Below are 26875 nucleotides of genomic sequence, written 5' to 3'. Positions count from 1 at the left end.
ACACGTGCAAACACCATAGAGAGTGGCCTCTGTACAGGTGCGTACCCGCCGTGCTTGTGCATGCCCGGATGCTGCGTACATTGGCTCGTGAAGCCCTGCGTATTAGCACGTAGTATGAGTAAATACGGTAACATACGCATTCGCATACAAAAGCCACAAAGCCATATTCAATATTTTATCTATATAGTGCATAATTATTGTTACAAAATAGCAAGTTGCTCTTATACACATTCAAAGGCGATACTTCCAGGAACTCAATTACAAACAGTGTCTTGAAATGTATCAGACTGTCTTGTTTACGCATGCATTGTGATCATGGAAAATGAACCTTGGGCTGAGGGAATGTGTAATTACCGTTATTTGCCCCAATTGTTTTAGAGTTGTATATTGAGTCAACAGATACTGGACTGTCACTGTTGCACTAGAAGACAGAACAAACAAGAGAACAATATATCCTACACAAACACAAGCCAGACCCTTGCTTGTTTAACAACTTGCAAAACCACAAAAAACAAACAAAAAAAGCTGACATTTCCAGACCAGACATTTTGATGTATGATATATCAAATGTATAACATTTATATTCTCATACACATAGTTTAAACACATCTAACCCATGGTAATATATATATATATATATATATATATATATATATATATATATATATTTATTTATTTAATATGGACCAGAAAAAACATCAACGTTTCGGGGCATTCTACAGAATGCCCCGAAACGTTGATGTGTTGCACTAGCTTGTGTGCACTAAAGTTTTCTTGATTTCAAATCTTGGAGTGCCGCCTCATTTTTTCTGGTCCATATACAGGGGCTATACCCCAGGAGGGAACCCAAGTCAAGCTAAATGTGGAGGTTCTAGCTACCCTGTGGAGTGCCGGATTTGATATATATATATATATATATATATATATATATATATATATATATATATATATATATATATATATATATATATATATATATATATATATATATTCATAAACTAATTGTAATAGCAGGAATCTAAACATATATACATACACACACACATACACACACACACACACACACACACACACACACACACACACACACTTCACGAGGATGGGAATGGATAAATATATAATTTATGGGATCATATTGTTCAGGGTCACATAAGCAGTAATCCGGTGGGTGTAAGGATATTGTCTCATTTTGCGGCAATAAGTTATTAGCAATACCGGATTCATGTATGATAATGTGGTGGGTTTAACTGGTCTTGGGGCTGGAACTCAAATGTAAACAACAGTAATCACATCTCAGGACTTAGTCATCGCCCACCGGTTGAGCTGACCAATGATCCCCAGTGCACAGGATATGTCCCACCCCCAGACCAATGGAAGAAGAGCATGCATTTCCCATTGTATAATGTTTTGGACAATTTTATAAAAGCCAGGCCTCTTGGCCGGTCCCAGTCTAATTCTCTGAAGGTCATCTTGCTAGATTGGCTGAGGACCGGATCCGGGTGGCGCAGGCGAACAAACGTATATATCCATTGGTTGTAGCCTCTTCTCTGTGATATTGTTGTATTTCTATGTATACCCCTTTTTAGTATATATTTGTTGCTGCTTTGGACCACAACATAACCTATAACTACTGGTGTCGCATTCCAGTTCTGTTAAGGGTTTAAGGTGTATTCACCCACACGTGTAGCTGCATTGTGCTCATGGCGTGTCGGCGTGCTTACGCAACGTGCATACATTTCATAGAGGTTTAGCGCACACACACAGCGGCCGCAGCGTCCCGAACCACTGTGTAATAAGGTACGTCTTTTTCCTGTAAGTTAAGTGGACTTAACATTGGTTTGTTGCAGAATCTCCTGATCCTTGTAAATTAACTCTAGTATGTGCTCTAGTTAAGCATGAAAAAACATGTATATCTCTTAATTCATTATCTTAATTTCCTAATAAATAGAACTGGTGGTCTCAGTTCGGTCTGGGTAGGGAGAATTTTATGTCACTTGACCCAAAGTTTAATCTCTGTGCAGCCGGTGGATGGGTTTATTACAGACCGGGGCCAGCACTTTTCGTCTATCCTCATGTTCTAGTGAAACCTATAGTTAATCTCGCCCACAATGGTCTCTTTTATCAACCTGACCTACATTCTGGTACTGTTTCTCTGATTGTCAAACAGGTACAATTGTCTTTTGATGCTTTCTATTGCTCGTATGTTAACCCTATGCCACTGTACTGCTTTTTGACGGTATTCACTGCGCAATTTCTTCCTTTTTTGTAATAACCTTTAGCACTTGATCAATGACTACTGTATTGTAACTTTTAATTTTCTGTTAATTGCATTATAAAATTAATAAAAGAACTACAGAGTAAAAAAATACTATAAGCTATATCAGCTGGCGAAGGGGGAGAAACTATATATCTGTATGCATATATGTTTTCACAGGGTTGAAGATGCTCCCACTTAGAACGAATACCTGGTACTGTATGTGTTGCCTTCCTCCCCCATGCCCATGACCACACCCTTATACCTGAAGCTCACAAACACAGACCTTTTACTATGTCCTTCTATTCCCTGTCGATGAGTTGTATGAACATGAATGAATGTAAAGTACTACACTTACGTAGTGTAGTGCTAACTTTAACATGTTTTTCTTTTTGGAGCCTAAGATTTATTACAATTCTAAAGTTATCTCTGGGTCTAATTTAGTTAATTACAAAGCTGCTTGCAATCCTTTGCAATGTAAATGCATGAGGAGGTGCATACCACCTCTTTCCTGCATTTGCGATGCGATTGAATGTTAGATGAACATTGCGTGCCCCCAGACGCCTCTGTCTGTCAGTCAGGCAGATGCATTCGTATCCTGTGCGACGATCAGGGAACTGCACATTTGATCGCAACTGCAATCCATGGTGAATCAGGCTGTCTGTCTGTTGTTGTTATTTGTAATGGTGTCCTTCTTCATATTGCTGTAACAAGAACAGTGATTTCCTAAGGAACCAGGACATGTAAGAAGCTGAGAGAGAACTGTAGAGTAGACAGCCATATGTTGTTACATACTGTATGATCATTTTAAGGGCCATGTTACCTGCTGTATAGCATGCTTCTCCAACAATGTGCTTGTTAGCGCCTTTGTATTCTGATATTTTCCTGCAGCATTGGAGCCGATGCAGCGCTAGACAATGCTAATCAGTGCATGGTTGAGTGTATGAGTTAATGGTCAGTTTGTGTAGCAGAACTAAAATCCAGAGATGTACACCTCTAGCAGCTGGCACACTTTGTGTAGCTGCGGGTTCATTAATTGACACAACTCTTGAATTTGCTGCATCACCTTTGGTGCAGTCATCTCTTTATATTCCGTTCACATTAATTGAAGTAATTTTGCCACTGAAGCGTGTTTCAGACCCCTGCATTTAAATTGAAATTTTAATTCCCTTATTGTCTGGGAGAGACGGCTGAAGATGGCTTGTTGCAGGTTTCATTATCACTCGGAACACTCCAGCTGCTGCTTCTAATGTACAATGACTGATTAATGCCGGGAAGAATTATTAAAAGAAGAATGGCAGCTTTTTCCCAATAGGATGGGGTAAACATGAAGTAGTATTTTGACAGCTTTATGGAGCTGGTTCTACCCTCCGTCTGCTGTAGTTCATTGGATTTATAGCAGACTTCTGGTTTCATGTTCAGACTGGCAGTAGAAGCATAACAAAGCAAATGTTTAGTGATTGCAGAAGTTGACATGTTTGTTTCATTGTGTGAGGATCCACAAAAGAGTTGGGAAGGCGAGGAGTGATTTCAAAGATGTTTGGGATTTTATTATCCACATTCACTATAATCTTATTTACATTTCTGCAGAGCCTTAGGCAGTGTTGCGACTTTGTTTCACATTAACAGTAATTAAGAGTTATTTGCATAAACTTGCTGTTCTTTCTGTGTAATAGCGCAAGCTTGTGGGTAGAATAAACAATACCGTACATCCTATGCTCCATAGCAACCAAACAACTCTAGCTTTCTAGGAACTTTACTTGTTATAAACCACCCAAAGCTAATATTTCATTAGCTACTGTATATTCTAAAACAACCAATATCTAGGCCATAAAACATCTTTTAGTTACAACGGCATGATTTCTGAATAGTAAATAAAACACAGTATATAACTTTGCTTTCTTCTGGGGGCCATTCAATTCTTTTTGCACCTGATCACCTGTCTCTTCAAATGGGGAGATATTAAATGGATGGTGCTGGCGGGCGTGAATATCTGGCCACACAATACACCGTGTTAAGCCGCAGCAAAAGGGTTAAATGGTTCTTGGGAATTTATTGCCTTTGTTCACACCTATGGCTATTTGCTCTGTATAGTGCTAAGTAATCAGATCTATGGGATAAGCCATAATGTCTCACTGAGACAAAGTTTGCTCATTTCACTTTCCTAATCATGTACATGTCCCTATTTAACACCATTGACAAAGGCCCTTGGTGCTACATGTGTAATTGCAGACCCCCACCCTATATTTTACTGTTCATCTTTCAGTTTCCATTATCATTTCAGCAGCCCATTACCGTTATCTGTGCATAGGTTGCCTTCATTTGTATTCATACACTCTTGACCCCCTGTCTACTCACCCTTATACTTAATTCAGGAGCACGCACAGTATTTCCCCAGAGCATGATCACCCGACTGTTATCTCATCTAATAAAGGACTTTTCATTTAAGTGAATAGAGATTAATTAAAAACAAGTAGTTAGCTGCCACTGAAATAGTTGCAGTTCTGGGTATCCTTCTTATGATGACCCTTTCACCGCCAGATAGGTTGGAAGTAATTGTGGAAGGTTAATACAGTTTTATGCTGAAGTGGTGAAATAAAATGTTTAGTTATTGCTCGCTTTTAATTTGTGCCCTGCTGATTGCACTACAATGCGATTTCATGTAATTTAGTAGAGCGTAAGGTGATCACAAGTTTGCCTTTCATGATTCATGTTATAATCCGCTGTAACTTTCCGTGTACTGAGTTTTAAAAAAAAATGTTATTTACTTTTATCTGTTAATTTGCTCAGCTCTTTTAACTTGCTACTATAAACCGCTGCTTGTGATTTATAAAACAGGTTCATGAATTATTGATGTGTTCATGATACTCATTTATGTGTAATTTTTGAAACAAAGCATTATTTTATAATTCAGCTTTGTATTGTGTAGGCTTCTAAATCCACTAAAGATTAGGGGCTAAACGTAACTGCCTCTGAGTTGCCGGAGGTGCGGGACTTTCTGTAAGTGTGCAGGTTTTTTTTTTTTAAAGAGGCAATCATTTACAAAGCAAGACCAACCTGGTTACCAGCATATAACATGAATGCATATAAAGGTACTCCTAGCCTTATAGACGTAATGACCTTAATGATGTTTTGCATTCACACTTTGTACTGTTGTGGTGTATTCTTCAACATAACTAGTTTTCTTCCAGTTTAATGTTATGAAGTTTGCATAAGATGTCCTATGTGTCCTTTAAATTGGATGGTAAACCAAAAGGTGGGTACACACTAGGCGATGCGCTCTATGAGCGACGTCGCCTAGTGTTTCTCCCGGGCCGGGCGGTCGGCAGCCGGCCGTACACACTGAGCCATATGACGTTCATATCGCTCAGTGACATCATGTAGTGGCCGGCCTGCGCAGGCAGCTCTTGGAAGACAGTCCAGATTGAGCAGCCTGCACGGCCGACAGCGAGGGTCATTAACGACCTGTGGGGCCGCGCATCGATGGTCGCCGGCAGCATATACACTTGCAGAGAAAATGAGCGACGTCGCTCAGGAAGGGTGAAAATGAGTGATGTCGCTCATTTTCTCGCCAAGTGTGTATGCGCCTTAAGGCGTGATGGTTCAAATGGAGATCCAGAAAAGTGCTTGCAGAAATGTAATTTTTGGTGTAGTTTAACTCTTTATTGTTTTTCCTGGACTCTGGAGTTCCTAAATTAGCGTATCCCATTAATGGGATCCTTTCATCTCGTGTTTTACTATTATATACCAATTTTAAACGGGCAGTCATGTTGTCAGTATTACTCTTCTGTGGATTTCCCATCCGTAAGAAATTAAAGGGGGCTGGGCTACAACAACACTGCTGTGTGTAAGAAAGTATGCACTCCTTAATAGGACAGAAACATGTTGTACTGAATAATTTTATGCCTAAGTGTGGTTGGGTCAACTCTGGAGCCCCCAGGTAAGTGAAAGTTTGTTGCAGCATAGTTTTCACGCTAGTATGTTATAGCGCAGCCCTTTTTCCAGCGCCCTGCTAAAACAGCCTGCTGTTGACGCGCCACTGCAGAATGATTCACATTAAAGGGAGAGCTTGGGGGAAACCCAGCACCTTTGTAAGTGCTGAGCAGGCCCTTATTAGTGATGCTGCCTGCTGGACATGCCCACATTTGTGACGCTGATGGGGCCGCACCACACTCAAAGTGACGACGGAGTTACGCACCCTTTTCGAGCCTGCACGCGCTGAAATAGTACGCCACTATACTCGTCCCACACCTTTGCCCCCTGCCCTGCAGGCATACTAGCGGGTACACTAACAGCATAACTTACTGTGTTCTAATACTACAGCTTAAAGGGGTATATTTACTGAAATGTGGTTGTATAGTAGTGAAGATTTTGCCCATAGCAACCAGATTATAGCTATCCCTTTCTAGAAGGTGCTAAATGATTAGTAAATTCTGATTGCTATGGGCAAATTCTCCACTTCTATAAACCCGCACTTCAGTAAATATACCGCTAAAGTTTTGGGTTGAGTGTTCTTAGGTTTTAGGTGTCACTAATTTTGCTGATATTATTACGTTGTCATTGTATTTGACGTTTTTAATTAACTTGTCACCTACGCTTGGCTATCCTCCCAATTACGTTAAATGGAAATGCATAAAATCTCAATTTACATCCATAGGTTTCTTTATATGTAGTATGGTACTTATGCTATGTTACGCTCTGTTGCCACTTTGATCAAAAACTTGTGTTGCTAACATCTCTGTCTTGGGTTAGGTGTCTGCAGTGGACTCATTACAAGGGCCTCTACTCCAGGTTGAGGGGCTCAGTGACCTGCGCCTGGAGCTTCACAGTAAGAAGATGAACATGCACCTAGTTCTTATTGATGAGCTACACCGTCATCTTTACATTAAATCCACCAGTCGCATGGGGCAGTGGAACAAGGACAAGATCAGGACTAGGTACAGTGACCTTGGTTTACCACCTCCATGCACTTTTTAGTAGGTTAATTGTCTCCTAAAACTAAGCTTATTGCACATTTGTATAAAGACAAAAACATTGTCACCCCACCCCATCCCTTAAAACAGAAAAAAGTAATCCCATGAGTTTGTTACCAAGAATGAGGCAGTGTGTTTGTCCTGCATTTCTCATTCTTATCCTTCACCACATTTTTTTTTTTGCTATTACTTACCCTTCTTACTCTCCTTATAGGTTTCTCCTCTTGGTGTTCAGGTCACCAGAGGCTTCTTCTCTTGGTTAGTGTCAACCAACTACACTATGGGCGGTATTCAGTTCTTTTCACCCCCTTCCACACCCGTTCTGTTTCTGCTGACGGGCGTGGTATAATCATTTCAGCTCACTACCCCTAGAGTGGCGAGGGCACTCAACCCGTAACGCAGCTATACATGATTACTTTGGGCGCAATATGTGTGATAACAGGGATCACTTTAGAAAGGAGATTGGGTGTGATATATCATTTGAATACCGCCCTATGGGGGTAATTCCAAGTTGATCGCAGCAGGAATTTAGTTAGCAATTGGGCAAAACCATGTGCACTGCAGGGGAAGCAGATTTAACATGTGCAGAGAGAGTTAGATTTGGGTGGGTTATTTTATTTCTGTGCAGGGTAAATACTGGCTGCTTTATTTTTACACTGCAAATTAGATTGCAGATTGAACACACCACACCCAAATCTAACTCTCTCTGCACATGTTAAATCTGCCTCCCCTGCTGTGCACATGGTTTTGCCCAATTGCTAACTAAATTCCTGCTGCGATCGACTTGGAATTACCCCCTATGTGTCATCACTATGAACAAACAGAATAGGTCCCCCCTAAAAAAATCATTACTAGCACTACGCTGTGACAGGCTGGCCTGATGATAATATAAATATATATATATAACACGAATCCGGCACTCCACCATCAGCATCAGTCAATACTCTCCAGGGTGCTCTCCTATGGGCTAACCAGCCCCATATATCCACACATACAGCAAGGTGGCACTCCTGGACTCAGCTCTCAAAGTGACAAAAGGTGCTTTAATGGTCAACGTTTCGGGGTGCTCTCCCCCATCATCAGGATACACCAATCAAATTCTGAGACTGATGAGGCTGATTTTGTATTTATCTTAAGCAGCAGCCAGGCAGTGCAGACAGGATAACTGGTATAGGAGGCACTGCTATGTGTATATGTGCTATGTGTTTGAAGACCAGCATCAATAGAAATGACACTGATGTCACAATCTTGGACACCAGCCATTATCAATGTTTCTCCTGCCTACAGCCACACACACACTGTTCACATACACTGCATGCATGTACGTATCTGGAGTAGGAGTAGACTGGTCGCGGGACAGCATTGCAGATTGTATATGAGGAGCAGCTGCAGCTCCACCTCTGCCATCTGTGCAGTGAACAGAGGGCTGTATTCATCAGATCTCTAGGTCTGCAGAGCTGCTGATCATGGGGGTAATTCAGAGTTGATCGCAGCAGCAGATTTGTTAGCAGTTGGGCAAAACCATGTGCACTGCGGGGGGGGGGGGGGGGGACAGATATAACATGTGCAGAGAGAGTTAGATTTGGGTGGGTTATTTTGTTGCTGTGCAGGGTAAATACTGGCTGCTTTATTTTTACATTACAATTTAGATTTCAGTTTGAACACCCCCCACCCACATCTAACTCTCTCTGCACATGTTCTATCTGGCCCCCCTGCGGTGCACATGGTTTTGCCCAACTGCTAACAAATTTACTGCTGCGATCAACTCTGAATTAGGCCCCATGTATGGTCACAGCCAGTCATCATCATTTAATGACGGCTGTCTCCATCTCTTCACCTACTATGGAAAAAAATCAGTTTGGGCTCATCTGGGTACTCGGAAACTACCCATGCATGCGCCACTGGCTTTGTGACCTGGGTATGTTGCCCTGCTAGACGTAGTCATTAGATGATTGGTAGACTGGCCATAAAGGGATAAGCTCGGGTACAGATTTAGAGTTGTGCGTAATCCCAATGGTTTATGCAAAACTCAGATGTCTTCAACTGACACATGCGCAGGGTTTGTACTGCGCATGTGGTGTACTTGTACTGCGCAGGTTTTGTACCTCGAGATTGTTTGCAGTGCACCTTAAGCCGCTGCATAATTGACATGCTGCAGTCTTTTGGGGGCGGCGATTATTACTGTGTGTTTGACATGCAGTTTTAGAACCCATTGTAAAAGTAACTTTTGGGGATTCTGGATATTCTATTTTTGTGTTGCTGATTTGCTGGCAACAGTAGTATAGAATGATTAAATGAAAGCTACTGCTGCAGGTCTCCTGATAAGTGATGACTGCAATCATGTCAATATTGCTCGTCTGTTGTAAATACATATCTAGTGATTTTGGACTTTCTTCATATTCAATTTAAAGATGAGATTGTAAGATGCTTCTGATACTTATAATAAAGGCAACATTTAAATTTATTTAAACAGCATTTATGAAGTTTGTTTCTTTTTTTAATTGTATTTTAATGCAGCCCACTTTCGAAGGAGTCCCCGCTACCTCTTCTTGATGTTACAAATTTATCAACCCCACGCAAGTTCTTGGATAACTCCCAGTTCAGTAGTCCTGGCTCTTCCAGTGGTAGGTATTGTGTACAGCATGCTCCCTTACACCTATAAATGAGTATTCCAACTGCTGTGGAACTATACATCTCAGCATGCCCTAATAGTACATTTTAGCAAGGCATACTGGAATGTGTAGTTCCAGAGCAGATGGAGTGGTGGGTCATGCAGTGTTTCCACCACTAACTATTTGCTGTGTTTGCAGTATGTATATGTATGTTTCTTTGTGTGTGGATTTACTTTATATACCTGTTCACATATTAGAAGTGGTCTGGTAAAAATTTGCAGGAAGATTGGAAAACTCTATGTTTCCTTTTACTTAGTTAAATCCAATCCATCTGGCAACATACAGGCCACACCACAGCCTTAACAGTGATATTAGGAATCTGCCATGGAATATTTGTTATGTCTGTATAGATCAAAGCAACATAGATTATTCTCAGTTGTATGTAGGTGTTTTCTCCCGTGTAACAAATTCCAGGGAAATGTATATAATGCTTTAAAAAAAAGTATTTAGTTAACTTTTTGATTTATTCCCTTCTTGATACTATAAGTCAGGGGTGGCCAACTCGGTCCTCATACAACTAACCGTTCATGTTTTCCAGACTACTTAGCTAGTGCACAGTTGCCTGCATGACTAGGTGTTGGATATGGTGCATTACGGTATTATGTCAAGCACAGAAAAATTAAATAGTATAACTTACACTAGCCTTCAAATTTGATGTTTGTTTTTGTTAATTAATGTGACATTGAAAAAGTAAAAACTGATTAATTTTCAGCAGCATGGCCTTCATTGTTATTTATTTTATTTATTAGCAGTTTCTTATATAGCGCAGCATATTCTGTTGCACTTTACAATTAGAACAACAGTTATAGAACAAAACTGGGCAAAGACAGACAGACATAAAGGTAGGAGAGCCCTGCTCGCAAGCTTACAATCTATAGGGAAATAAGCACTGATACACAAGGATAGTTGCTACCCGTTACATAATGGTCCCCCCAGATTGCTAGGTTCTTAATGGGTTGTATGATATGATCACCCCGCAATGTTGGAAGACAAAATGTGAGGTTATGTGGACTGTACAGAGAGTATGTAACTGGATAGGGAAGCATTGAAGGTTATGTGGGTGGGTCTGGAATTTGGTAGGCTTGTCTGAAGAGATGAGTTTTCAGGGAACGTTTAAAGGTTTGGAGACTAGAGGAGAGTCTTATTGTGCGTGGGAGGGCATTCCACAGAGTGGGTGAAGCCCGGGTAAAGTCCTGTAATTTTGAGTGGGAACAGGTAATACATGTGGATGAGAGACGCAGATCTTGTGCAGAGCTGAGAGATCTGGTAGGGAGATATTTTGAGATGAGTGAGGAGATGTATGATGGTGCAGTTTGGTTAATAGCCTTGTATTCACTGGCAAATATTGCCCGTCGGACATGTATGCATGGCCAAAGGGAGATGTCATGGATGACACGTGGGAGTGTCCTAGTGCATGCACACTAGACGATATTTTGATCGATGTGCAAAGCTGAGCTGTGTGGTAGGCAAAGCCTCTGAAAATTATCAGCTATGCCTAGATGTACAGTAAATATGTAGTAGAAAACATTAAGGAAGCCGGAAGGGTACAGGAAGGCATTTCCAGCAAAGATTAACCTCTCCATTATGTCCATAGTGGTTTTTTTTTTTTTTTTAAATCACGTTTTATTAACGGATTTTCAAGAGTGTACACAGAAAAGACAAAAGATTTGTATTTGTACACAATTAGGAAAAGTGAGATCACAGAAAGTCAATACATATGTAAATCGCATAATAAATCTCAATAATGGGCATATGACATGAGAATTGCGAAAATCATATCGTACAATGTTGACAAAGTCTTGCAATAACACTTGAGCAGATAAAATCTAAAGGTAAGAAAAAAACGTCATTAACTATAGTGGTTAATCCAGCTGTTGTACCCCCACAACTACATAGAACGGACTTGTTATACCCTCTCTTCCCTTTTTTCTCTTCCTTTCCTCTCTCTCTGTTCCCCCTCTCCCCCCTCCCTCCACCTGTTGATGTTCCCATTCTCCCCTCTTATGCGCTCCTTATATGAGGAGAAATTTTGCTTAACTGCTTAACTATTCACAAAATAATTGAAAAACAGACACCTTGAAGACTGTTATGTACATTTTATTATGTCACTGTTTTTTCTCTGTTTTTTTGGTTATGTGCCATGTATTGTTGATCTCTCAGTCTATCTTGGTGTCAATAAAGAAAACTGTTTAAAAAAAAAAAAAAAAAGAAAAAAACGTCATTAAAAAATGTGACCTAAAACAAATAGAAAGTTGTATGAGGGAAGGGAGAGAGGGGAGACAAGTAAGTCAATCTTCCAGCTATCACAGTCGTCACACACTCTTTGGTCATATTGGGGTAAATGCATTACCCTCCGTTATGGGTGAGAAGCAGTATCAGTACGCGTTATGTGCACTGACCCTGCTTTTCCGGCATGTATGACAGCTGCGGTGCCGGCACAGTGACAGTGTTGCTGATTCCCCTGTCCATATTGGCGCTGATATCTAATGGATAGCACGTTGATATGAGGGGGCAATGTATGAACGGTCAGCATTGCTGACCATTCAGACACCTGCAGCTGTCAATTTTGATAGCTGCAGGTGGCGATGCCCTATCTCTACTGCAGGAACAGAGTTGTCCCTAGCTGTGGCAGGTGCCATCTCTGGACTGCGCAGGACATCTCGCGCTAGTAGTGAGATCCCGTGAATGCGCAGTGGAGCCGGCTGGGCAAGGGGACACAGTGCATCAGCACTGAGCTGATACACTGTGCTCAGGGGGTTACCACCGGAGGTGGGAGCTTTCACTCCCCCGCTATGGAAGACAACATGTTTATACATCTTGTCGATGTCCTTTCCTGCTTCGCCTTCGTAATTATATCCGTGCCACTATAATATATTTACCCCTTAAGGCGATACATCTTAATAAATGCCAGGAAGTAGATTCAAATAATTTATAAATATGTAACTGGATGGGTGTGCCTAATTGTTCATAGTTTGTATACCGCATTATGTTCATATTATCTATTAAGCACCTTTTGTGGAAAGCTTGCTATATAAATAATAATTTTATTAAATAAAAGTTGCACAAACTGTTAGTGTGACGGCATTGTGCTCTTAAATAAACCTCTTAGGTGAATCTAAAAAAAAATGTTTTTTAAATCGTAAATTCAAAATGGATTAAAAAAAATTCTACATGGGCTCAAAGTAAATGATGTATTTAATTTTATTAGAATATTGTTAAATTATATACTCTTTCCCAAATACATAAAAAAGACAATTAGAAAAGCAATTTGTGGGCAAACGCTTGTCCTGTTTCTCTCGAGCAGTGCTGCAAAGCAATTATTTCTTCAGAGAACAGTGCAGTTTTGTGTTATGGGGATGATTCAGACCTGATTACTGCTGTCCGTTTTCGCACAGCGGTCGAACAGTTACTAACTACGCATGCGTATGCGCTGCAATGCACACACACGTCGGACAGCAACACAGGGCTTCGAAAATTTGATTGCATGGGCGTTCGCAAAGGTGGTTGACAGGAGGAGCCATTCGTGGGTGGTAACTGACCGTTTATTGGAAGTATCCGGAAAAACGCAGGTGTGCCCAAGCGTTTTCAGGGAGGGTGTGTGACGTCAGCTCTGCACCCATCAGGCTGTTGTGATCACACTGTAGGGGTAAGTCCTGGGCTGCGCACAGACTGCACAAAGTGGATTTTAGAAGCTCGGCATACACATAGGATTGCACACTTGCACGGTGAATTTACCCTCCCCCTGGGGGCGGTGACTATCTGAACGCAGGACAGCAAAGTTAGCAGCCCAGCAATCCGATCTGAATCACCACCTATGTCTGTAGCTCAAACTATAATTACATATATGGGGAATACACTGTGGATTTTATCGGGAAGTAAAGCGATTAATAAATTGTGTTTTAATATATGCGTTCCTGTAACAGTCTAGTAACCAACCATGTATTGATTAAGTGCACTGTGTTTGTTTTCAGTGAAGGAGTTGAACCTTCAGGAGATAAAAGAAGACCCTGATTCTGACCCTGAGGAAAACAGCGTTATATTTATGGGAATTCTCATTAAAGGTCTGGCAAAGCTGAAAAAGATCCCAGAGACTGTGAAAGCCATAAAGGAGCGCCTAGAGCATGAGCTTAAACAGATTGTAAAGCGCTCCACCACTCAGGTGGCTGACAGTGGTTACCAGCGAGGGGATAACGTGACCCAGGAAAATCAGCCACGGTAAGAGATATAGCGTGTGATCACGCAGCAGTCACCATTGCTGCTGTAGGTTATGTACATCATGGTGAATAGAGAGAATTCCTGCTTTAATAATAATAATAATAATAATAATTTTATTTATATAGCGCTCTTTCTCCAATAGGACTCAAGGCGCTTAACAGATACATAGCATAATATAGTACAGAAAATAATGAAGTACATTTTCATAAAATACAGAAGCATGAAGATACTATAAGGGACATTATGGAAATGCTTGAGTAAACAGGAAAGTCTTGAGTCTACTTTTGAAGGATTCTATAGTTCTATAGAAGGATTCTTTAGCGATGAAGCCGCCTTTAACACAGGTTTTGGTTCCCTTAGCTCACTAATTAGCACTATTTCAATGAATCATTAAAAAAAAAATCCCTACTGTTGTGAATGACTTGCAAGTGCATTGACGTATAATTCATCAGATGCATGGATCAATAATCTTTATTACAAATACCTGAAGCATTTACATACGCTTTTATAAAATGATTGTTGCCATATAAGACATATGTAAGGCGTATACATTTTTACTAAACGTGATAATACTCTCCTTTTATACTATATATGTGTACAAAGAATGCTTCAGGTAATCCTAGTACAGTCTTCTTTTCAGGAAACCCGTCCATCTTTTTCCAGGTTCAAGGGATTCATCCGTTATTATTGTAATTTGATAACACTTCAGAGTTTTCCTTTCTAATATATATAAACTCTCCTCCCCCCCCCCCCCCCCCCCCTACACACACAAAAAATACGTTATCTCGATGAATTATTTAAAATGCACCTTCAGATTCAGACAGTGTTGTAGTGTTAAGATAGAAATATTGTCCTGTGTTCAAATTCCCGTTATGGACCCAGTGTTTTGGAGAAAAAGTACAAACACTTTTTATTGGGATCGGAACTAGGAGGTTCTTAATGTTAATTTTTCAAAGTCCTAATTCATTAATTCATTTTTTTTATTTTTTTTTTAAACAGAAAAATGCTCCTTCATATGTTTTCAACCCTAGCAGACTAGTACTTGGTAGAGGCATCTTTTGCTGCAGTAAGAGCTTTAATGGGCCCTACACACCTGGCAATGTGCCGCTGAGGTGCCCAACGGCCAATACGGCCGACGACGACCTGGCGTCACCGGGCTCCATGCATGCTAATATGGATGAGATTGTCCATATTGGCCTGCATGTATAAGCGACCCGGCACCAACCATGAACGAGCGTGGGGCAGCACATCGTTCATCGCTGGAGCCTCCACACTGAAAGATATGAACGATATCTCGTTCATTAATGAACGAGATCGTTCATATCTTCCACTTAGATCTTTAAGTATGTAGAGCCTATAAGTCTGTTGGAGTGGGTTTCAAGCAGATTTATTCACTGCTTGCTGGTGATTTTTTTTTTCCCCATTGTTACTTCCAGATTTACTCAATGCTGTTCAGTTTGGTTGGATGACTCTTGTGAACTGTAATTTTGAAGTAGTGCTGCATGTTTCGGTTGTATTGAGAGCTGGGCTTTGACTTGTCCATTGTAGAACATTCACCTTTTTGTTGCTCAGCCTCGTGCTTTAAATCAATTACCTGCTGAAACGGAAACTTTCTTCCAAACTTTAGCAGTCTGAAGCAGGTTGTCTTGCAGTATCTCCCTGTGTTTTGCACCATCCATCACTCCTTCAATTTGGACAAAATGCACATGCCTACTGAGAAAAAGCATCTACTCAACATGATGTTGCAATGCCTTTACTTCACTGTTGGGATAGTGTTATCTGGGGAATGGGAAGTGTTACATTTGCACCATATATACAGATTTATTTTCATACATCATAACTGCAGCCCCTCTCGGCAAGCCAGGTCCTGTGAGACTCTGCCAGCGTTGGGAGTCTTTTATCCAAAAATGCATCTTAGTTGCAACACAATGCGCCTAGAAAGCACCATATGACTGTGCTGATTAGTTTGGTATGTGACACTTGTATGGACAGAAAAATGCAGTACTTTCAGATGAGCGCAGTAATGAAAATAATGCTGCCCAGGCCCAATACAAAGGAGACAAACACAAATCTCTAGCAATATATAGACAAGAAAAAAGTGATATTGGACCCCTGGCGCACAATGATCGTAGATGCTAATTAGTACTTTTGGTACTAAATGATGGAACCAATATGTGCCAATTAACACACAAATCTCAATATTTATTAAAACACAATCTCAAACTGGGTGGGTAAAACACCATAAAATGTAATAAAACAAATGTGCAAAATATGGGGTAGATAGATGGGAACCAGGTGACTTCATAAAGTGCCTTATGTGCTTAGAGTCCTTCTTAGATGGAAGACAATCTCTCACCATAATCCATGGCTGCGGTGGGCTAGCTTAAGAAGTAGCTGGGGTCCTAGGCTGAATGGCCCAGCACCACCGCACTAAGCGTGTCAGCTCAGAGTCTCCTGTCCCAAAGTATACCCCTCGTTCGTCTTCGTCCAAATAACGCGTTTCGGTCCTTTATTGGCCTTTCTCAAAGATGGATCTTTGAGAAAGGCCAATAAAGGACCGAAACGCGAGGGGTATACTTTGGGACAGGAGACTCTGAGCTGACACGCTTAGTGCGGTGGTGCTGGGCCATTCAGCCTAGGACCCCAGCTACTTCTTAAGCTAGCCCACCGCAGCCATGGATTATGGTGAGAGATTGTCTTCCATCTAAGAAGTACTCTAAGCACATAAGGCACTTTATGAAGTCACCTGGTTCCCATCTATCTACCCCATATTTTGCACATTTGTTTTATTACATTTTATTGTGTTTTACCCACCCAGTTTGAGATTGTGTTTTAATAAATATTGAGATTTGTGTGTTAATTGGCACATACTGGTTCCATCATTTAGTACCAAAAGTACTAATTAGCATCTACGATCATTGTGCGCCAGGGGTCCAATATCACTTTTTTCTTGTCTATATGTGACACTTGTATATCTGTGTGTGACTGAGTCTCTAAATCTGTATACAAAGTGCTACGATTCAGTGTCTGTGGCTTTTTCCATGCCAGCTTCCGTTGTGTTTCATATACAGCGGCATACAGATGTAGTCACGCTCATCGTTGCTGCCGCTGTGCCATAAAGACGTCTTAGTCGCGCCATAGAAATAACGCAGGTTGGCGAAGTAAGGCGTGATAAGGAGCAGGAGGATCCACAGCATGCAATACACAACTCCACCGCTGGGTGGTGATTGTTCCACTAATGAAAACTACAGTACAGTGCTGAGTAGCAACAGATGGATATGGAACTACAGAATACTGAACAATGTAGCAAGCCCTGACAAGCGGGCCAGTGCGCAATAAATACAGTAGTTCTTTTTTTAATACAATAATACTGCAAGGCGGAGTTCGAAATCACCAGAACAACAGGCACCCAGTGACAATTTAAATAAAGAAAAAGAGGAAGAGAAGCATTTTTCTCGGATGCACTGGAAACATTATGCTTGTTAAAACAACTATTCTTTCTTGGATATGTATTAAAATTATTGTAGGGACTGGTGAATTATTAAAATATATAGTGTGATTAGAAAAATAAAGTGTGATATTAAAAACTACAAGGTGGTGGGGGACTGTGCCTGCACTTTAGGATTGGTATTAAACGGACATATCAATATATTTCTCTAACGTCCTAGTGGATGCTGGGGACTCCGTAAGGACCATGGGGATAGACGGGCTCCGCAGGAGTCATGGGCACTTTAAGAAAGAATTTAGGTTCTGGTGTGCACTGGCTCCTCCCTCTATGCCCCTCCTCCAGACCTCAGTTTGATACTGTGCCCAGACGAGCTGGGTGCTTTTCAGTGAGCTCTCCTGAGTTTGCTGAGAGAAAGTATTTTGTTAGGTTTTTTATTTTCAGGGAGCTCTGCTGGCAACAGACTCCCTGCATCGTGGGACTGAGGGGAGAGAAGCAGCCCTACTCTCTGAAGCTAGGTCCTGCTTCTTAGGCTACTGGACAACATTAGCTCCAGAGGGATCGTACGCAGGATCTCACCCTCGCCGTCCGATCCCAGAGCCGCACCGCCGCCCCCCTCGCAGAGCCGGAAGACAAGCCGGTGAGTATGAGAAGCAAAGAAGACTTCACAGGCGGCAGAAGACTCCATGGTCTTTACTGAGGTAACGCACAGCACTGCAGCTGTGCGCCATTGCTCCCACACACCTCACATACTCCGGTCACTGTAAGGGTGCAGGGGGGGGGGGGGGGGGGGCCCTGGGCAGCAATATAAACCTCTTATTTGGCAAAAGGAGCATATATATACAGCTGGACACTGTATATATGCAGGAGCCCCCGCCAATTTTACACTTTTAGCGGGACAGAAGCCCGCCGTCGAGGGGGCGGGGCTTCTCCCTCAGCACTCACCAGCGCCATGTTTTTTCTCCACAGCACCGCTGAGAGGAAGCTCCCCGGTCTCTCCCCTGCTTATACCACGGTAAAAGAGAGGGTTTAAAAGAAGAGGGGGGGCACATAATTCGGCGCAGATAATAACAGCGCTACTGGGTAAACATTAAATTGCTGTGTTTTTTCCTGGGTCATATAGCGCTGGGGTGTGTGCTGGCATACTCTCTCTCTCTGTCTCTCCAAAGGGCCTTGTGGGGGAATTATCTTCAGATGAGCATTCCCTGAGTGTGTGGTGTGTCGGTACGTGTGTGTCGACATGTCTGAGGTAAAAGGCTCCCCTAAGGAGGAGATGGAGCAAATGTGTGTGTGAGTGGTGTCTCCGGCGACCACGCCTGTTTGGATATGTGAAATTTAGTGCTAAGGTAAATTTATTGCACAAAAGATTAGAGAACAGACAGGGAATCTACCCATGTCTGTCCCTATGTCGCAGAGACCTTCAGAGTCTCACAACGCTCACTATCCAAAATAATAGACACTGATATCGACACGGAGTCTGACTCCAGTGTCGACTACGATAATGCAAAGTATTCAATATATGATTATTGTAATAAAAGATGTTTTGCATATCACTGATGACTCATCTGTCCCTGACACAAGGGTATACATGTTTAAGGGGAAGAAAGCTGAGGTAAATTTCCCTCCTCTCATGAAGAAAAAGAGCGGGAATCTCCAGACAAGAAGCTGCAGCTTCCCAAAAAGAATTCTCAGGGAGTATCCTTTCCCTACTAGGGCCAGGATACGATGGGAATCTTCCCCTAGGGTGGACAAAGCTTGTCACGTTTACCCAAAAGGTAGCGCTGACTTAACAGCTATCCTCAGGGATCCTGCAGATAGCATACAGTAAAAGTACTTTGAAGTCCATTTACACACATGCTGGTACACTACTCAGACCGGCGATTGTGTCGGCATGAGTGTATAGCGCTGTAGCAGTGTGGACAGATACCTTATCAGCAGACATTGAGACCCTAGTATGTGTATACATATATGTGTGTGTATATGTATATATATAGATAGATAGATATAGATAGAGAGATATACATATATATATATATATATATATAAAAATATAAAAGATGCTGTTTTATATATATATATATATATATATATATATATATATATATATAACATGCCCAAAGAGACATTAGTCTACTGGGTTCTAGAGTCAATGCTATGTCGATTTCTGCTAGACGTGTCCTGTAGATCATACAATGGACAAGTGATGCCGACTAAAAGAGGCATATTCAAGGTTTACCTTACAAGGCTGAGGAATTGTGTGGAGAAGGGCTCTCGGACCTGGTCTCCACAGCTATAGCTGGTAATTCTGATCTTTTGCCTTATATTCCCGCACAGCCTAAGAAAGCACGACATTATCAAATGCAGTCCTTTCGATCACAAAACAAGAAAGTCCGAGGTGCGTCCTTTCTTGCCAGAGGCAGGGCAGAGGAAAGAAGCTGCACAACACAGCTAGTTCCCAGGAACAGAAGTCCTCCCCGGCCTCTACAAAATCCACTGCATGACGCTGGGGCTCCACAGGCGGAGCTAAGCCCGGTGGGGGCACGTCTTCGAAATTTCAGCCACAAGTGGGTTCACTCCCAGGTGGATCCCTGGGCAATAAAAATTGTGTCTCAGGGATACAAGCTGGAATTCGAAGAGATACCCCTCACCGATACCTCAAATCGGCCCGACCAGCTTCCCCCCACGAGAGGGAAATAGTGTTAACTGCAATTCACAAATTGTATCTTCAACAGGTGGTGGTCAAGGTTCCCCTCCTTCAACAGGGAAGGGGTTATTATTCGACCATGTTTGTAGTTCCGAAACCGGACGGTTCGGTCAGACCCATATTGAATTTAAAATCCCTGAACATATACCTGAAAAGGTTCAAGTTCGAGATGGAATCGCTGAGAGCGGTCATCGCAAGCCTGGAACGGGGGGATTTTATGGTCTCTCTGGACATAAAGGATGCATACCTTCATGTCCCCATTTATCCACCTCATCAGGCGTACCTCAGATTTGTGGTACAGGATTGTCATTACCAATTTCAGACGTTGCCGTTTGGTCTCTCCACGGCACCGAGAATATTTACCAAGGTAATGGCGGAAATGATGGTACTCCTGAGGAAGCAAGGGGTCACAATTATCCCATACTTGGACGATCTCCTCATAAAGGCGAGATCAAGAGAGCAGTTGCTGATCAGCGTAGCACTTTCTCTGGAAGTGTTACGGCAACACGGCTGGATTCTAAATATTCCAAAGTCGCAGTTGGTTCCTACGACTCGTCTGCCTTTCCTCTGCATGATTTTAGACATAGACCAGAAAAGGGTTTATCTCCCGATAGAGAAAGCTCAGGAACTCATGACACTGGTCAGGAACCTATTAAAACCAAAACAGGTGTCAGTGCATCACTGCACTCGAGTCCTGGGAAAGATGGTGGCATCATATGAGGCCATTCCCTTCGGCAGGTTCCATGCGAGGACCTTTCAATGGGACTTACTGGACAAGTGGTCCGGATCACATCTTCAGATGCATCGGTTAATCACCCTATCCCCCAGGGCCAGGGTGTCACTCCTGTGGTGGCTGCAGAGTGCTCACCTTCTCGAGGGCCGCAGATTCGGCATTCAGGACTGGGTCCTGGTGACCACGGATGCAAGCCTCCGAGGTTGGGGCGCAGTCACACAGGGAAGAGATTTCCAAGGTCTGTGGTCAAGTCAAGAGACTTGCCTTCACATCAACATTCTGGAACTAAGGGCCGTATACAACACCCTGCATAAAGCGGAGAACTTGCTTCGCGACCAGCCGGTTCTGATTCAGTCAGACAACATCACCGCAGTGGCTCATGTAAACCGACAAGGCTGCACAAGGAGCAGAGTGGCGATGGCGGAAGCCACCAGAATTCTTCGCTGGGCGGAGAATCACGTAAGCGCACTGTCAGCAGTGTTCATCCCGGGAGTGGACAACTGGGAAGCAGACTTCCTCAGCAGACACGACCTCCACCCGGGAGACTGGGGACTTCATCAGGAAGTCTTCGCACAGATTACAAGTCGGTGGGAACTGCCACAGGTGGACATGATGGCATCCCGCCTCAACAAAAAGCTACAGAGGTATTGCGCCAGGTCAAGAGACCCTCAGGCAATAGCTGTGGAAGCCCTGGTGACACCGTGGGTGTTCCAGTCGGTCTTTGTATTTCCTCCTCTTCCTCTCATACCCAAGGTGCTGAGGATAATAAGAAAAAGGAGTGAGAACAATCCTCATTGTTCCAGATTGGCCACGAAGGACTTGGTATCCAGATCTGCAAGAAATGCTCACAGAGGAAACGTGGCCTCTTCCTCTAAGACAGGGCCTGTTGCAACAGGGGCCCTGTCTGTTCCAAGACTTACCGCGGCTGCGTTTGACGGCATGGCGGTTGAACGCCGGATCCTAGCAGAGAAGGGCATTCTGAATGAGGTCATTCCTACGCTGATAAAGGCTAGGAAGGACGTGACAGCTAAACATTATCACCGTATATGGCGAAAATATGTTTCTTGGTGGGAGGCCAGGAATGCTCCTACGGAGGAATTCCAGCTGGGCCGTTTCCTTCACTTCCGGAGTGAATTTGGGCCTAAAATTGGGCTCCATTAAGGTCCAGATTTCGGCCCTATCCATTTTCTTTCAAAAGGAGTTGGCTTCTCTACCAGAAGTTCAGACGTTTGTAAAGGGAGTGCTGCATATTCAGCCTCCTTTTGTGCCTCCAGTGGCACCTTGGGATCTTAACGTGGTGTTAAGTTTCCTGAAATCCCACTGGTTTGAACCACTTAAAACGGTGGAGTTGAAATATCTCACGTGGAAGGTGGTCATGCTATTAGCCTTGGCTTCGGCTAGGCGTTTGTTAGAGTTAGTGGCTTTGTCACATAAAAGCCCCTATCTGGTTTTCCCATATGGATAGAGCAGAATTGCGGACCCGTCCACAATTTCTGCCGAAAGTGGTTTAATCTTTTCATATGAACCAACCTATTGTGGTGCCTGTGGCTACTCGTGACTTGGAGGATTCCGAGTTGCTTGATGTGGTCAGGGCTTTGAAGGTTTATGTAGCCAGAACGGCTAGGGTCAGGAAAATAGAGTCGTTGTTTATGCATCCAACAAGCTTGGTGGATCTGTAACACAATTCAGCAGGCTCATTCTGCGGCTGGATTGCCGCTGCCAAAATCAGTTAAGGCCCATTCCACTAGGAAGGTGGGCTCTTCTTGGGCGGCTGCCCGAGGGGTCTCGGCATTACAACTTTGCCGAGCGGCTACTTGGTCAGGTTCAAACACTTTTGCAAAGTTCTACAAGTTTGATACCCTGGCTGAGGAGGACCTCTTGTTTGCTCAATCGGTGCTGCAGAGTCATCCGCACTCTCCCGCCCGTTTGGGAGCTTTGGTATAATCCCCATGGTCCTTACGGAGGATTTCTCTTACGTCCTAGAGGATGCTGGGGACTCCGTAAGGACCATGGGGTATAGACGGGCTCCACAGGAGATAAAGCATCTAAAAAGAACTTTGACTATGGGTGTGCACTGGCTCCTCCCTCTATGTCCCTCCTCCAGACCTCAGTTAGATCTTGTGCCCAGAGGAGACTGGGTGCACTGCAGAGAGCTCTCCAGAGTTTTCTGTTGAAGAAGAATTTTGTTAGGTTTTTTATTTTCAGGGAGTCCTGTTGGCAACAGGCTCCCTGCATCGTGGGACCGAGGAGAGAGAAGCAGAGCTGGCTTGTCAAGTTGGGCACTGCTTCTAAGGCTACTGGACACCATTAGCTCCAGAGGGAGTCTGAACACAGGTCTCACCTGGGGTTCGTCCCGGAGCCGCGCCGCCGTCCTCCTCACAGATGCCGAAGATAGAAGCCGGATGAGAACGCAGAAGACATCAGATCTTCATGAGGTAAGGCGCGCAGCGGTAACCTGCGCGCCATTGCTCCCAGTCACACACACACAGAGCAGCACTGAAGGGCGCAGGGGGGGGGGGGGGCGCCCTGGGCAGCAATAAACCTCACATTTGGGCACATACAGATTGATTAGGCTGCGGAGGCAGTAAATCTATGATCCCCCGCCATTTTAATTGAAAAATCACTGGGACCGAAGCCCGCCGTCGGGTGGGCGGGGCTTGATCCTCAGCACTAACCAGCGCCGTTTTCTCCACAGAAGCTGCATGAGAAAACGCTGGCTCCCTGGTCTCTCCCCTGCTGAACTTCACAGGCTGGAAAAAAGAGGAGGGGGGCACATTAGCGACGCAGTGAGTGGGAATTGGTATATTATATATAGAAAAGCGCTATCTGGTCATATTTTTTCCAGTGTTTTTAAGCGCTGGTGTGTGCTGGCATGCTCTCTCTCTGTCTCTCCTTAGGGCCTGGTTGGGGTTTTGTCCCCTTATAGGTTAATCCCTGTGTGTGTGGGGTGTCGGTACGTGTGTGTCGACATGTCTGAGGCGGAAGGCTTCTCCAAGGAGGAGGTGGAGCAAATGAGTGGTGTGTCCCCGTCGGTTGTGCCGACTCCGGATTGGATGGACATGTGGCATATGTTGAATGCAAGTGTGGCATCTTTACATAAAAGGCTTGATAAGGCTGAATTAGGGGAGACATCAGGGTGTCAATCCTCGGATTGGACCGACTCACAGGGCCCGTCGGGGTCTCAAAAGCGTCCCTTAACACAGGACACTACTACCGACACTGATTCTGATTCCATTGTCGACTACAACGAAGTAAAATTGCACCCTAGGGTGACTAAAACCATTCAGTGTATGATTGTGGCAATAAGGGATGTGTTGCATATTGAGGATGAACCCTCGGTCCCCGACACAAGGGTACACATGTTTAAGGAAAAGAAACAGATTATTAACTTTCCCACATCTCATGAATTAAATTAATTCCTTGGAAAAGCTTGGGACACTCCTGAAAAGAGACCGCAGATCCCCAAAAGAATTTATATGGCATACCCCTTCCCTAAGCAGGACAGGGAGATTTGGGAATCACCCCCCACTGTGGACAAGGCCCTGATGCGCCTGTCCAAGAAAGTGGCGCTACCGTCTCCTGACACAGCGGCCCTTAAGGACCCTGCAGATCGCAGGCAAGAAACTACCTTAAAGTGTATTTATTCTCATACAGGTGCTGGGCTAAGGCCGACAATTGCGTCGGCATGGGTGTGTAGCGCAATTGCAGCTTGGACAGATGAGCTGACAGATCAATTTGATAATATGGATAAGGATACTATATTCTTAACTCTAGCCCATATAAAAGACGCAGTCTTATTTATGAGGGATGCTCAAAGGGACATTGGATTGCTAGCTTCTAGGGCAATGCCATGTCTATCTCAGCGAGAAGATCCTTATGGACTCGCCAATGGACGGGTGATGCGGATTCCAAAAAACATATGGAAGTACTACCCTATAAGGGTGATGTATTATTTGGGGATGGGCTGACGGACCTGGTTTCCACAGCTACAGCAGGTAAATCACATTTTTTACCATATATTCCCCAGCAGCAAAAGAAAGTAACACCCTATCAGATGCAGTCCTTTCGGTCGCACAAGTCCAGAAGAGGTCGGGGATCCTCTTTCCTCGCCAGAGGTAAGGGCAGAGGCAAAAGAGCACCTGCTTCGGCAGGTGCCGAGGAACAAAAGTCCTCCCCGGCTTCTCCAAAACCCACAGCATGACGCTGGGGCTCCCCTGAGAGAGTCCGCACCGGTGGGGGCACGTCTTCGACTTTTCAGTCAGGCCTGGGTCAGTTCGGACCTGAATCCCTGGGTGTTGGACATAGTTTCCCAGGGTTACAAATTGGAATTCGAGGAGGTGCCCCCGCGCCGATTTTTCAAATTGGCCCTACCAGCTTCCACATCGGAAAGGGATATAGTGTTATCTGCAATTCAGACGCTGTGTATACAGCAAGTGATAATCAAGGTTCCCCTGCACCAGCAGGGAAGAGGTTACTACTCAACCCTATTTGTGGTCCCGAAACCGGACGGTTCGGTCAGACCTATTTTGAATCTGAAATCCCTAAACCTGTACATAAAAAGATTCAAATTCAAAATGGAATCTCTCAGAGCGGTAATAGCCAATATGGAGGAGGGGGAGTTTATGGTGTCTCTGGACATAAAGGATGCGTACCTTCATGTTCCCATATATGCCCCCCATCAGGAATACCTGAGATTCGCTGTACAGGATTGTCATTACCAATTTCAGACGTTGCCGTTTGGACTCTCCACGGCCCCGAGGATTTTCACCAAGATAATGGCTGAAATGATGGTGTTCCTGCGCAAGCATGTAGTCGCAATTAACCCATACTTGGACGATCTCCTGATAAAAGCGAGATCAAGGGAGAAATTGCTGAGCAGTGTGGCGCTCTCTCTGAGAGTGCTCCAGCAACACGGTTGGATTCTAAATCTACCCAAGTCACAGTTGATTTCGACAACTCGACTACCGTTCCTAGGTATGGTACTGGATACGGAACAAATGAAGGTTTTCCTCCCAATAGAGAAAGCCCAGGACATCCAGAACATGGTCAGAGACCTGCTAAAACCGAAAAGGGTGTCAGTTCACCAATGCACTCGAGTTCTGGGAAAAATGGTGGCGGCCTACGAGGCCATTCCCTTCGGAAGGTTCCATGCAAGGACTTTTCAATGGGACCTTCTGGACAAGTGGTCCGGGTCCCATCTGCACTTACATCGGAAAATAACTCTGTCCCCAGGGGCCAGAGTGTCCCTCCTGTGGTGGTTGCGAAGTGCTCACCTCCTGGAGGGTCGCAGGTTCGGAATTCAGGATTGGATCCTGGTTACCACGGACGCGAGCCTCCGAGGATGGGGAGCGGTCACACAGGGAAAAAAATTTCAGGGTCTGCCTTCGACAAGCGGAGAGTCTTCTTCGAAACCTACCGGTTCTGATTCAATCAGACAATGTCACAGCAGTGGCTCATGTGAACCGCCAAGGCGGGACAAGAAGCAGAGTCGCGATGGCGGAAGCCACAAGGATCCTTTGCTGGGCGGAAAATCATGTAAGCGCTCTGTCGGCTGTCTTCATTCCGGGAGTAGACAACTGGGAAGCAGTCTTCCTCAGCAGACACGATCTCCATCCAGGAGAGTGGGGACTTCATCAAGAAGTCTTTGCAGACGTAACGCGTCTTTGGGGAACTCCTCAAATAGACATGATGGCGTCACGCCTCAACAAAAAGCTTTGGAGGTATTGTGCCAGGTCTCGGGACCCTCAGGCAGTAGCAGTAGACGTGCTGGTAACACCGTGGGTGTTCAAATCGGTCTACGTGTTTCTTCCTCTTCCTCTCATCACAAAAGTGTTGAGGATCATAAGACGAAGTAGAGTACAGACGATACTAGTTGTCCC

General features: G+C 43.8%; 1 protein-coding gene across 1 annotated transcript in view; it reads left to right on the top strand.

Annotated features, from left to right (window-relative positions):
- EXOC4 (exocyst complex component 4) overlaps window positions 1–26875 on the top strand; it is an 868528-nt gene that overhangs the window by 61863 nt on the left and 779790 nt on the right. The window contains exons 4-6 of the mRNA XM_063926760.1: window positions 7007–7191; window positions 9745–9851; window positions 13871–14114. Coding sequence (XP_063782830.1) covers window positions 7007–7191; window positions 9745–9851; window positions 13871–14114 — 536 coding nt within the window. The remainder of the gene's footprint in view (window positions 1–7006; window positions 7192–9744; window positions 9852–13870; window positions 14115–26875) is intronic.

The sequence above is a fragment of the Pseudophryne corroboree genome, chromosome 6, assembly GCF_028390025.1.
Source record: "Pseudophryne corroboree isolate aPseCor3 chromosome 6, aPseCor3.hap2, whole genome shotgun sequence".
Lineage (NCBI taxonomy): Eukaryota > Metazoa > Chordata > Amphibia > Anura > Myobatrachidae > Pseudophryne > Pseudophryne corroboree.
This window is presented reverse-complemented; position numbering and strand designations above follow the sequence as displayed.